At 47.9% G+C, this 14,094-nt stretch overlaps 1 protein-coding gene across 1 annotated transcript in view; it reads left to right on the forward strand.

Moving 5' to 3' along the window:
• LOC115172182 (attractin-like) overlaps positions 1-14,094 on the forward strand; it is a 127,290-nt gene that overhangs the window by 39,634 nt on the left and 73,562 nt on the right. Inside the window, 3 exon segments of the mRNA XM_029729338.1 lie at positions 109-245; positions 247-356; positions 3,712-3,895. Coding sequence (XP_029585198.1) covers positions 109-245; positions 247-356; positions 3,712-3,895 — 431 coding nt within the window.

Raw genomic sequence — 14,094 nt, forward strand, 5'->3', positions numbered from 1 at the left:
CATCCTGTTCCTCCTCTGACGTCCTGTTCCTCCTCTCTAACGTCCTGGTCCTCCTCTCTGACGTCCTGTTCCTCCTCTCTAACGTCCTGTTCCTCCTCTCTAACCCAGGGAAAGATCTACATGTACGGAGGGAAGATAGACTCTATGGGCAACGTGACCAGCCAGCTGTGGGTGTTCCACATCCAGAACCAGACCTGGGTGTCCCTCTCTGCTGGAGCCCAGGAACAGTGGGCCGTGGTGGGACACTGCTCATGTAGTGCCCCCCCTGCTGGAGGGAGGTAGTCCGGTCATGCTGGTCCTCTTCGGACACTGCCCTCTATATGGATACATCAGCCAGGTGCAGCAGTACGACATCGGTGAGTGATGATGATGATGATGACGTATACAGGGCCTTCAGAAAGTATTCACACCCCTTAACTTTTTCCACATTTTGTTCTTACAGCCTGAATTTAAAATGGATTAAATTTAGATATTTTTTTTGTCACTGGCCTACCCACAATACCCCATAATGTCAACGTGGATTTATGTTTTTAAAAATGTTTACAAATTAATTAAAAATGAAAAGCTGAAATGTCTTGAGTCAATAAGTATTCAACCCCTGTTATGGTAAGGAGCCTAAGTAAGTTCAGGAGTAAAACTTAACAAGTCACATAAATTGCAAGGCACTCACTCTGTATGCAGTAATAGTGTTTAACATGATTTATGAATGACTACCTCATCTCTGTACCCCACACATACAATTATCTGTAAGGTCCCTCAGTCAAGGAGTGAATTTCAAACACAGATTCAACCACAAAGACCAGGGAGGTTTTCTGATGCCTTGCAAAGAAGGGCACCTATTGGTAGATGGGTAAAAAAAAAGCAGACACTGAATATCCTTTTGAGTGTGGTGAAGTTATTAACTACACTTTGGCTGGTGTATCAATTCACCCGGCCTACACTGTCAGCAAGAGAAATATGCTGAGAAGGATTATCACCACAGCAAGCAAGGTACTGGGAGTCCAACAGACAGGCCTGGATGAGATCTTTAAGTTCAGGTTCCTCCCCAAGGTACTGGGAGTCAAACAGACAGACCTGGAGGAGATCTTTAAGGTCAGGGCCCTCCCCAAGGTACTTGGAGTCCAACAGACAGGCCTGGAGGAGATCTTTAAGGTCAATCCCCTCCCCAAGCCACCCCCTGTACCCAGACTTTGAACTACTCTCCTCTGGGTGCAGGTATAGGGCCCCCCTCAGCAGGAAAAATAGAACTAGACAATAATTTGTGTCAGGTGTGATAACCCTCCTAAACAGCTGGTTAATGATCCTATCCACCCAGTAAGGCCAGGTGAGATATCCCTCCTATCCACCCCGTAAGGCCAGGTGAGATATCCCTCCTATCCACCCAGTAAGGCCAGGTGAGATATCCCTCCTATCCACCCAGTAGGCCAGGTAGGATATCCCTCCTATCCACCCAGTAAGGCCAGGTGTGATATCCCTCCTATCCACCCAGTAAGGCCAGGTGTGATATCCCTCCTATCCACCGAGTAAGGCCAGGTGAGATATCCCTCCTATCCACCCAGTAGGCCAGGTAGGATATCCCTCCTATCCACCCAGTAAGGCCAGGTGTGATATCCCTCCTATCCACCCAGTAAGGCCAGGTGTGATATCCCTCCTATCCACCCAGTAAGGCCAGGTGAGATATCCCTCCTATCCACCCAGTAAGGCCAGGTGTGATGTCCCTCCTATCCACCCAGTAAGGCCAGGTGTGATATCCCTCCTATCCACCCAGTAAGACCAGGTGAGATACCCCTCCTATCCACCCAGTAAAGCCAGGTGAGATATCCCTCCTATCCACCCAGTAAGGCCAGGTGTGATATCCCTCCTATCCAGCCAGTAAGGCCAGGTGAGATATCCCTCCTATCCACCCAGTAAGGCCAGGTGAGATATCCCTCCTATCCACCCAGTAAGGCCAGGTGAGATATCCCTCCTATCCACCCAGTAAGGCCAGGTGATATATCCCTCCTATCCACCCAGTAAGGCCAGGTGAGATATCCCTCCTATCCACCCAGTAAGGCCAGGTGTGATATCCCTCCTATCCACCCAGTAAGGCCAGGTGGGATATCCCTCCTATCCACCCCGTAAGGCCAGGTGAGATATCCCTCCTAAACAGATGGTTGTTGCCTAGGTCTTTATTACATTCATGTTATGTTTCACAGTGCATTCGGAAAGTATTCGGAGCCGTTTTTAGACATTTTGGCAAATTTATTAAAAATAAAAAACAGAAATACCTTATTTACATAAGTATTCAGACCCTTTGCTATGAGACTCAAAATAAAACTCAGATGCATCCTGTTTCCATTGATCATCCTTGAGATTTTTCTACAACTTGATTGGAATCCACCTGTGGTAAATATCTTTGATTGGACATGATTTGGAAAGGCACACACCTGTCTATATAAGGTCCCTCAGTTTACAGTGCATGTTGAAGCAAAAGCCAAGCCATGAGGTCGAAGGAATTGTCCGTAGAGCTCCGGGACGAAAGGATTTTGTCCAGGCACAGATCTGGGGAAGAACACCAAAACATTTCTGAAGCATTGAAGGTCCCCAAGAACACGGTGGCCACTCCTCAGTAAAAGGCCGATGACAGCCCGCTTGGAGTTTGCCAAAAGGCACCTTAATCTCAGACCATGAGAAACAAGATTCTCTGGTCTGATGAAACCAAGATTGAACTCTTTGTCCTGAATGCCAAGTGTCACGTCTGGAGGAAGCGTGGCACCATCCCTACGGTGAAGCATGGCGGTGGCAGCATCATGTTGTGGGGATGTTTCTCAGTGGCAGGGACTGGGAGACTAGTCAGGATCAAAGTAAAGATGAACGGAGGACAGTACAGAGAGATCCTTGATGAAAACCTGCTCCTGAGTGCGTAGGAGAAGTGGCTTCGGAACAATTTTTTGAATGTCCTTGAGTGGCCTACCCAGAGCTTGGACTTGAACCTGATCGAACATCTCTGGAGAGACCTGAAAATAGCTGTGCAGCGACTCTCCCCATCCAACCTGACAGAGCTTGAGAGGATCTGCAGAGCAGAATGGGGAGAAACTCACCAAATACAGGTGTGCCAAGCTTGTAGCGTCATACCCAAGAAGACTCGAGGCTGTAATCGTTGCCAAAGGTGCTTCAACAAATTACTGACTAAAGGGTTTGAATACTTTTGTGAATGTGACATTTTTTATAATTTTACAAACATTTCTGAAAACCTGTTTTTGCTTTGTCATTATGAGGTATTGTGTGTAGATTGAGAAAGGAAAAAAAATCATTCATTTTAGAATAAGGCGTAACAAAGTGGAAACGTAACGTAACAAAGTGGAAAAGGGTCTGAATACTTTCCGAATGCAGTGTATGTAGACCTTCCGTTCTGTTCTGTGACTGCTCCAGCTAGGAACACGTGGAGTGCAGTGTATGTAGACCTTACATTCTGTTCTGTGACTGCTCCAGCTAGGAACACGTGGAGTGCAGTGTATGTAGACCTTCCGTTCTGTTCTGTGACTGCTCCAGCTAGGAACACGTGGAGTGCAGTGTATGTAGACCTTACGTTCTGTTCTGTGACTGCTCCAGCTAGGAACACGTGGAGTGCAGTGTATGTAGACCTTCCGTTCTGTTCTGTGACTGCTCCAGCTAGGAACACGTGGAGTGCAGTGTATGTAGACCTTCCGATCTGTTCTGTGACTGCTCCAGCTAGGAACACGTGGAGTGCAGTGGTTACGGATGGAGCCCTGGTGCAGGGAGGGTACGGCCACAGCAGTGTGTTTGACCCCTCCTCTCGAGCCGTCTACATCCACGGAGGGTACAAGGCCTTCAGCGCTAACAAGTACGGACTGTCCGGAGACCTGTACAAGTACGACGTGGACCGCAGCCGATGGTGAGTAGCGCCTGAACCGAGCCACAACGTTTAATATTTTACACTGAACACTACAGCGGAAGCCAACTCATTATTCGCCACTCTTTCATCCGGGTGAGGCTACAATACATTGAGTTTCGCAGGGAAGCTGTGAAGCCAGCTGTAGCCTATTGCCTGATTGTGTTCGTGAGTCTGTTATTAAAGGTGTATGTTTAGTGCTTTTCATTAAATCATGTATGGCTACACATTGTTATGGCCTAAAATAAATGTTGTTCATATGGGCAGAATATTGTAACCTAGGCCTCTATAAATGTTGTTCATATGGGCAGAATATTGTAGCCTAGGCCTCTATAAATGTTGTTCATATGGGCAGAATATTGTAGCCTAGGCTTATATAAATGTGTTCATATGGGCGGAATATTGTAGCTTAGGCCTCTATAAATGTTGTTCATATGGGCAGAATATTGTAGCCTAGGCCTATATATATGTGTTCACTGCCCTGTGTAGGGTGCCATCTTTCGGATGGGACGTTAAACGGGTGTCCTGACTCTCTGAGGTCATTATAGATCCCATGGTGCTTATCGTAAGTGTAGGGGTGTTAACCCCGGTGTCCTGGCTAAATTCCCAATCTGGCCCTCATACCATCATGGCCACCTAATCATCCCCAGCTTACAATTGGCTCATTCATCCCCCTCCTCTCCCCTGAAACTATTCCCCAGGTCGTTGCTGTAAATGAGAATGTGTTCTCAGTCAACTTACCTGGCAAAATAACGGTAAAATAAAAAATATTGTAGCCTGGGCCTATATAAATGTGTTCATATGGGCAGATTATTGTAGCCTAGGCCTCTATACATGTTGTTCATATGGGCAGAATATTGTAGCCTAGGTCTCTATAAATGTTGTTCATATGGGCAGAATATTGTAGCCACGTCCTATATTTAATTTGTTGATATGGGCAGAATATTGTAGCCTAGGCCTGTATAAATGTTGTTCATATGGGCAGAATATTGTAGAATAGGCCTCTATAAATGTTGTTCAAATGGGCAGAATATTGTAGCATAGACCTCATTAAATGTTGTTCATATGGGCAGAATATTGTAGCCTAGGCCTATATAAATGTGTTAATATGGGCAGAATATTGTAGCTTAGGTCTCTATAAATGTTGTTCATATGGGCAGAATATTGTAGCCTAGACCTATATAAATGTGTTCATATGGGCAGAATATTGTAGCCTAGGCCTATATAAATGTGTTCATATGGGCAGAATATTGTAGCCTAGGCCTATATACATTTGTTGATATGGGCAGAATATTGTAGCCTAGGCCTCTATACATGTTGTTCATATGGGCAGAATATTGTAGCCTAGGACTATATAAATGTGTTAATATGGGCAGAATATTGTAGCTTAGGTCTCTATAAATGTTGTTCATATGGGCAGAATATTGTAGCCTAGACCTATATACATTTGTTGATATGGGCAGAATATTGTAGCCTAGGCCTATATAAATGTGTTCATATGGGCAGAATATTGTAGCCTAGGCCTATATACATTTGTTGATATGGGCAGAATATTGTAGCCTAGGCCTCTATACATGTTGTTCATATGGGCAGAATATTGTAGCCTAGGCCTATATACATGTGTTCATATGGGCAGAATATTGTAGCCTAGGCCTATATAAATGTGTTCATATGGGCAGAATATTGTAGCCTAGGCCTATATATATGTGTTCATATGGGCAGAATATTGTAGCCTAGGCCTATATACATTTTTTGATATGGGCAGAATATTGTAGCCTAGGCCTATATAAATGTTGTTCATATGGGCAGAATATTGTAGCCTAGGCCTATATACATTTGTTGATATGGGCAGAATATTGTAGCCTAGGCCTCTATACATGTTGTTCATATGGGCAGAATATTGTAGCCTAGGCCTATATAAATGTGTTCATATGGGCAGAATATTGTAGCCTAGGCCTGTATAAATGTTGTTCATATGTGCAGAATATTGTAGCCTAGGCCTATATAAATGTTGTTCATATGGGCAGAATATTGTAGCCTAGGCCTCTATAAATATGGTTATATAAAGTGTGGCACCTGGAAAGTGCCTCAGCTATAGCATTTATTTGTCTGGAAAGTGTTGACTATGGCTTTTTAAATGCTGCCACAACACCTTCTCTGGAGATAGTTTCGAAGCATTGTCGGTTAAGGAATGCTGCTTCTGAAGCGGGGCTAAAGTCCATTACTAGGTAACCAGAACTGTCAATCAGATTATTTCGAGCTGCCTGCTCGCAGACCACTCACACAGACTTACCAATACATTTAGTAGAAAGAGAACACATCTATCTACCCTACCATAAAACACTGCTTAGACAACACAACAACACGCCAATCAGCAACGTTTATTGTTGTCAGGGAAACAATAGAACATTCTATGCCAGAGCAGAATTCTACTGTCTGAAAATATACTTTTTTTAAATGGTCTGAAATGTTATCAATTGTGCCTGTCGACCCATTACTGTAGCAGGTGTTCTATGCAGTGGTTGCCAAGGGAAGAAGAAAAAAATATTTATCTTTCGTCTCTGTTTAAAACAAATTAAATTTGCATGAAGCTGAATGTATCTCACCGGAGAAAGCATCCGAGCCAGCAAGGCGACGCCCCTCTGTCTCTCTGTGTAGGCCCTCTATCTGATGCTGTCTGGCCCAAACCAGAATGGCATTGTTGCCGCACGTAGCATTGAATGCACTGGAAGCAGCGAGCGTCTGGCCTCCCTTGATTACATTTAAAAATAAAATAATAGCCAATCAGCATTGTGCTCAACTGTGAATGGTCCTGGTGCACCAAAACAAAGTGTCAAGGGAAGCCAGTTTTGATACAGGTGCATTATAATGGTCCATTCTAAATCAAAACACATTTCACACATACACTACCAGTCCAAAATTTGGACACACCTACTCATTAAAGGGTTATTCTTTATTTTTACTATGTTCTACATTGTAGATTAATAGTGAAGACATCAAAACTATGAAATAACACAAATGGAATCCTGTAGTAACCAAAAAAGTGTTAAACAAATCAAAATATATTGAAAAATCTAAAAAGTAGCTACCCTTTGCCTTGATTACAGCTTTGCACACTCTTGGCATTCTCTCAACCAGCTTCACCTGGAATGCTTTTCCAACAGTCTTGAAGGAGTTCCCACATTCTGAGCACTTGTTGGCTGCTTTTCCTTCGCTCTGCGGTCCAACTCATCCCAAACCATCTCAATTGGGCTGAGGTCAGGTGATTGTGGAGGCCAGGTCATCTGATGCAGCACTCCATCACTCTCCTTCTTGGTCAAATAGCCCTTACACAGCCTGGAAGTGTGTTGGGTCATTGTCCTGTTGAAAAACTAATTATAGTCCCACTAAGCGCAAACCAGATGGGATGGCGTATCGCTGCAGAATGCTGTGGTAGTGTTACGGCTTGGTAGTCGTGGAGGAGGAATGAGGCGCAGGAAGCAGCGAACACAGGGTAGTGGTGTTTTTAATATACACTCACACAAAAAACAAATGTTCCCACACACAGGGGAGAAAGTACATACGGCGTCAAAACAACGTCGACACGAACATAAGCCGTCTGTCAAAGAAACAATCATTAATCCCGCACAAACAGGAGCGGGCCAGCTAAACTAAATAGCCCCTCTAATGGCTAATTGACCACAGGTGTCACAAAATAAAAAAAGGGAAAAGCAAAAGGGAATCGGTGGCAGCTAATACGCCGGTGACGACGACCGCCGAGCGCCACCCGTCGGTGGGAATCGTGACAGTACCCCCCTCCTGACGCGCGGCTCCCGCAGCGCGCCGACACCGGCCTCGAGGTCGACCCGGAGGGCGAGGCGCAGGGCGTTTCGGACGGAGGTGGTGGAACTCCCTCAACATAGATGGGTCCAGGACGTCCGCCGCCGGCACCCAGCACCTCTCCTCCGGGCCGTACCCCTCCCAGTCAACGAGGTACTGTAGGCCCGGCGTCTCTAGTCCAGTATGGCTCGTATGCTGAACGCCGGGGACCCCCGATGTCCAGAGGGGGCGGAGGGACCTCCGGCACCTCATCTTCGTGAAGGGGACCAGCTACCACCGGCCTGAGGAGAGACGCATGAAACGAGGGGTTAATACGGTAATAGGAAGGGAGTTGCAACCGATAACACACCTCGTTTATCCTCCTCAGGACTTTGAAGGGCCCCACACACTGCGGCCCCAGCTTCCGGCAGGGCACGCGGAGGGGCAGGTTCCGGGTCGAGAGCCAGACCCTGTCTCCCGGTGCGAACACGGGCGCCTCACTGCGGTGGCGGTCAGCACTCCTCTTCTGCCGCGCACTGGCCTCCTTTAGTGAGTCCTGGATGGCTCTCCAGGTCTCCTTGGAGTGCTGGACCCAGTCCTCCACCGCAGGAGCCTCGGTCTGACTCCGGTGCCATGGTGCCAGGACCGGCTGGTAACCTAACACACACTGAAAGGGTGATATGTTAGTAGAGGAGTGGCGAAGTGAGTTCTGGGCTAACTCAGCCCAGGGAATATACCTCGCCCACTCCCCTGGCCGGTCCTGGCAATACGACCTCAGGAACCTGCCCACCTCCTGGTTCACCCTCTCCGCCTGCCCATTGCTCTCGGGGTGATAACCGGAGGTCAAACTGACCGAGACCCCCAGCCGCTCCATAAACGCTTTCCAGACCCTGGATGTGAACTGGGAACCTCGATCAGAGACAATGTCCTCCGGCACCCCGTAGTGCCGGAAGACGTGGGTAAATAGGGCCTCCGCAGTCTGCAGGGCCGTAGGGAGACCGGGCAATGGGAGGAGACGGCAGGACTTAGAGAACCGATCCACAACCACCAGAATCGCCGTGTTCCCCTGAGAGGGGGGAAGATCTGTCAGGAAGTCGATGGACAGGTGCGACCATGGTCGTTGTGGAACGGGGAGGGGCTGTAACTTCCCTCTTGGTAGATGCCTAGGAGCCTTACTCTGGGCACACACCGAACAGGAAGAGACATAGGACCTCACGTCCTTAGCTAAGGTGGGCCACCAGCCTAGACGCTGGAATGATGGGAGTTGGATCGATGGGCCGGTCCTCCGTGTCATAGAGACGGGACAGCGCGTCGGCCCTAGTATTCAGGGAACCCGGTCTATAGGAGATGGTAAACCTAAACCGGGCGAAGAACATGGCCCACCTCGCCTGACGTGGATTCAGTCTCCTCGCTGCCCGGATGTACTCCAGGTTTCGGTGGTCGGTCCAGATGAGAAAGGGGTGTTTAGTCCCCTCAAGCCAGTGCCGCCACACCCTCAGAGCTTTAACCACTGCTAGCAACTCCCTGTCCCCCACATCGTAGGTACGCTCCGCCGAACTGAGCTTCTTCGAAAAGAAAGCGCAGGGGCGGAGTTTCAATGGCACACCCGAGCGCTGTGATAGCACGGCACCCACCCCAGCCTCGGACGCGTCCACCTCCACTACGAACGCTAAAGACGGGTCCGGGTGCGCCAACACGGGTGCGTCGGTGAACAGCGTCTTCAACTTCTTGAAGGCTCCGTCCGCCTCCGTCGACCATCGCAAACGCACCGGCCCCCCCTTCAGCAGTGAGGTAATGGGAGCCGCTACCTGGCCAAAACCCCGGATAAACCTCCGGTAGTAATTGGCAAAGCCTAAAAACCGCTGCACCTCCTTCACCGTGGTTGGAGTCGGCCAATTACGCACGGCCTTAACGCGGTCACACTCCATCACCACCCCCGTGGTGGAAATGCGATAGCCCAGAAAGGAGACGGCTTGTTTGGAAAACTCACACTTCTCAGCCTTAACGTATAAGTCATGCTCCAGCAGTCTACCAAGCACCTTGCGCACCAGGGACACATGCGCGGAGCGGGTGGCGGAATATATCAGGATGTCATCGATATAGACTATCACGCCCTGCCCGTGCAGGTCCCTGAGAATCTCGTCAACAAAGGATTGAAAGACGGCTGGAGCATTTTTCAACCCATACGGCATGACGAGGTACTCATAATGGCCTGATGTGGTACTAAAGGCGGTTTTCCACTCGTCTCCCTTCTTGATACGCACCAGATTATACGCGCTCCTGAGATCCAGTTTTGTGAAGAACTGTGCTCCGTGAAATGATTCCACCGCCGTAGCGATGAGAGGTAGTGGGTAACTAAACCCCACCGTAATAGCGTTTAGACCTCGGTAATCAATGCACGGACGCAGACCTCCCTCCTTTTTCTTCACAAAAAAGAAACTCGAGGAAGCGGGTGAGATGGAGGGCCGAATGTACCCCTGTCCCAGGGATTCCGTGACATATGTCTCCATAGCCGCAGTCTCCTCCTGTGACAAGGGGTACACGTGACTCCTGGGAAGCGCAGCGTCAACCTGGAGATCTATCGCACAATCCCCCTGTCGATGAGGTGGTAATTTAGTCGCCCTCTTTTTACAAAAAGCGATCGCCAAATCGGCGTATTCAGGGGGAATGCGCACGGTGGACACCTGGTCTGGACTCTCCACCGACGTGGCACCTATGGAAACTCCTAGACACCTACCTGAACACTCCTCTGACCACCCCTGTTGAACCCCCTGTTTCCACGAAATACGGGGATTGTGACCAGCCAGCCAGGGGACCCCCAGCACCACCGGAAACGCAGGCGAATCAATAAGGAAAAAACTAATGCGTTCCTTATGATTCCCATGCGTTACCATGTCCAGTGGCACCGTAGACTCCCTGACTAACCCTGACCCTAATGGCCGGCTATCTAGGGAGTGCACAGGGAAAGGGGAATCTATCGGCACCCGCGGAATGCCCAGCTTAATGGCAAGTCCACGGTCCATAAAATTCCCAGCTGCGCCTGAATCGACTAGCGCCCTATGCTGGGAAGAGGGAAAAAATTTAGTAAACAAAACAGGTAAAAACACGTGACCAACAGGGGGTTCTGGGTGAATCTGGTGCTGACTCACCTGAGGTGACCGAGAAGTGTTCTGCCTGCCATCTCGACTCCCAGACTGGCTCCTCCTGTGCCCCTTTGCACGGCCCCCCCTACCTCCATAGGGGTAGGGGCGGGGGTGCACGGGGGTTGAACGAGCAGGACCCTCTCCGAACGCCCGCGGGCAGCCAGCAAATTGTCCAGTCGTATGGACATATCTATGAGCTCGTCCAGGGACAGAGCTGTGTCCCGACAGGCCAGCTCCCTGCGGACGTCCGCCCGGAGACTGCAGCGGTAGTGGTCTATGAGGGCCCTGTCGTTCCACCCCGCCCCAGCAGCCAAGGTCCTGAACTCCAGCGCGAAGTCCTGGGCACTCCTCGTCTCCTGCCTGAGGTGGAACAGCCGTTCACCCGCCGCTCTTCCTTCCGGAGGGTGGTCGAACACGGCCCGAAAGCGGCGGGTGAACTCTGGGTAGTGGTCCCTCGCCGAGTCTGGACCGTTCCAGACCGCATTAGCCCACTCCAGAGCTCGGCCCGTCAGGCAGGAAACGAGGGCACTCACACTCTCCTCCCCCGTGGGAGCAGGTCTGACGGTGGCCAGGTACAGCTCAAGCTGGAGCAAAAATCCCTGGCACCCAGCCGCCGCCCCATCGTACTCCCTCGGGAGCGCCAAACGAAGCGCGCCAGAGCCAGACGTCATGGGGGGCGAAGATGGCTGTATCGGGGGAAGTGGAGGTGGAGAGAGGATACCACTTCTCTCCCATCGGTCCATCCTCTCCATCATCTGGTCCATTGCCGATCCGATGCGATGGAGGACTGTCGTGTGGTGGAGTATGCGTTCCTCCATCGAGGGCAGAGGAGTGGCCGCTGCTCCCGCTGATTCCATGCCATTTATCTTGGTGCGGGATTCTGTTACGGCTTGGTAGTCGTGGAGGAGGAATGAGGCGCAGGAAGCAGCGAACACAGGGTAGTGGTGTTTTTAATATACACTCACACAAAAAACAAATGTTCCCACACACAGGGGAGAAAGTACATACGGCGTCAAAACAACGTCGACACGAACATAAGCCGTCTGTCAAAGAAACAATCATTAATCCCGCACGAACAGGAGCGGGCCAGCTAAACTAAATAGCCCCTCTAATGGCTAATTGACCACAGGTGTCACAAAATAAAAAAAGGGAAAAGCAAAAGGGAATCGGTGGCAGCTAATAGGCCGGTGACGACGACCGCCGAGCGCCACCCGAGCAGGAGGGGGCGCCACCGTCGGTGGGAATCGTGACAGGTAGCCATGCTGGTTAAGTGTGCCTTGAATTCTAAAGAAATCACTGACTGTGTCACCAGCAGAGCACCATCAAGCTCCTGTTAGGCCTACAGAAATACATGCCTTTAAAATGTAACTAACTGATGATTCAACAAGCTCCTGTTAGGCCTACAGAAATACATGCCTTTAAAATGTATCTAACTGATGGGATCAACAAGCTCCTGTTAGGCCTACAGAAATACATGCCTTTAAAATGTAACTAACTGATGATTCAACAAGCTCCTGTTAGGCCTACAGAAATACATGCCTTTAAAATGTATCTAATTGATGGGATCAACAAGCTCCTGTTAGGCCTACAGAAATACATGCCTTTAAAAATGTATCTAACTGATGGTTCAACAAGCTCCTGTTAGGCCTACAGAAATACATGCCTTTAAAATGTAACTAACTGATGATTCAACAAGCTCCTGTTAGGCCTACAGAAATACATGCCTTTAAAATGTATCTAACTGATGGTTCAACAAGCTCCTGTTAGGCCTACAGAAATACATACCTTTAACCTGTTAGGGTATAGGGGGCAGTATTGAGAATTTTTTGAAAAAATATGTGCCCATTTTTAACTGCCTCCTACACCTACCCAGTAACTACAATATGCATATACTTATTATATATGGATAGAAAACACCCTAAAGTTTCAAAAACTGTTTGAATGGTGTCTGTGAGTATAACAGAACTCATTTGGCAGGCAAAACCCTGAGACAGATTCTGACAGGAAGTGGATACCTGATGTGTTGAATTGACTTTGAGCCTATGCCATTGAAAAACAAAGGGGGTGAGGTATATTCTGGCACTTCCTATTGCTTCCACAAGATGTCCCTAGCCTTTACAAAGTGTTTTGAGTGTTCTACAGTGAGATCTGACCGAATAAGAGCCATGGAACGTGATGGTCCATTAGACATCTGGCGCGCGATTTGATGGTGGGTACTCTCATTCCGAAACGTTTTAAAAGAAAACCCAATGGCCTTGAATTTTATTCATGTTCTGGTTAAAAAAGGCCCTAATGATTTATGCGATACAACGTTTGACATGTTTGAACGAACGGAAATATATTTTTTCCGTTCTTGAAGTGAAGTGAAGTCCGGCTGGCTTAGATCATGCGCTACAACACGGAGGTTTTTCGACATAAATGATGAGCTTTTTTGAACAAAACTACATTCGTTATGGACCTGGGACTCTTTGGAAGTGACATCTGATGAAGAGAATCAAAGGTAATGGATTATTTATATAGTATTTTCGATTTTAGATTCCTCCAACATGGCGGTTAGTCTGTATCGCGATGCGTATTTTTCTGGCGCAGTGCTCAGATTATTGCAAAGTGTGATTTCCCAGTAAGGTTAATTTAAAATCTGACAAGTCCATTGCGTTCAAGAGATGTAAATCTATAATTCTTTGAATGACAATATAATATTTTAGCAATGTTTTCTAATATTAATTAATTATTTTGTTGTCATGACTTGACTGCCGGTATTGGAGGGAAACGATTTCCTGAACATCAACGCCATAGTAAAACACTGTTTTTAGATATAAATATGAACTTGATAGAACTAAAAATGCATGCATTTTCTAACATAATGTCCTAGGAGTGTCATGTGATGGAGATTGTAAAAGGTTAGTGCATAATTTTAGCTGATTGTATGGTTTTGGTGAAGCCTGTCTTTGAATCGACAATGCATTGCACACCGCTATTGTCAATGTACTCTCCTAACATAACCTAACTTTATGCTTTCCCCGTAAAACCTTTTTGAAATCGGTAAACGTGGTTAGATTAAGAAGATGTTTATCTTTCAAAGGCTGTAAGTTAGTTGTATGTTTGAGAAATTTGAATTTGTACATTTATTTGGTTTCAAATTTGCCGCTCTTGAAATGCACCTGCTGTTGATAGGGTGCGCCACAGGTGGCACGCTAACGTCCCAGGTAGCCCAAAGATTAAAAATGTATCTAACTGATGGGACAAGTTTCAAGTTTGAAT

This window comes from Salmo trutta, chromosome 33 (genome assembly GCF_901001165.1).
Source record: "Salmo trutta chromosome 33, fSalTru1.1, whole genome shotgun sequence".
NCBI lineage: Eukaryota > Metazoa > Chordata > Actinopteri > Salmoniformes > Salmonidae > Salmo > Salmo trutta.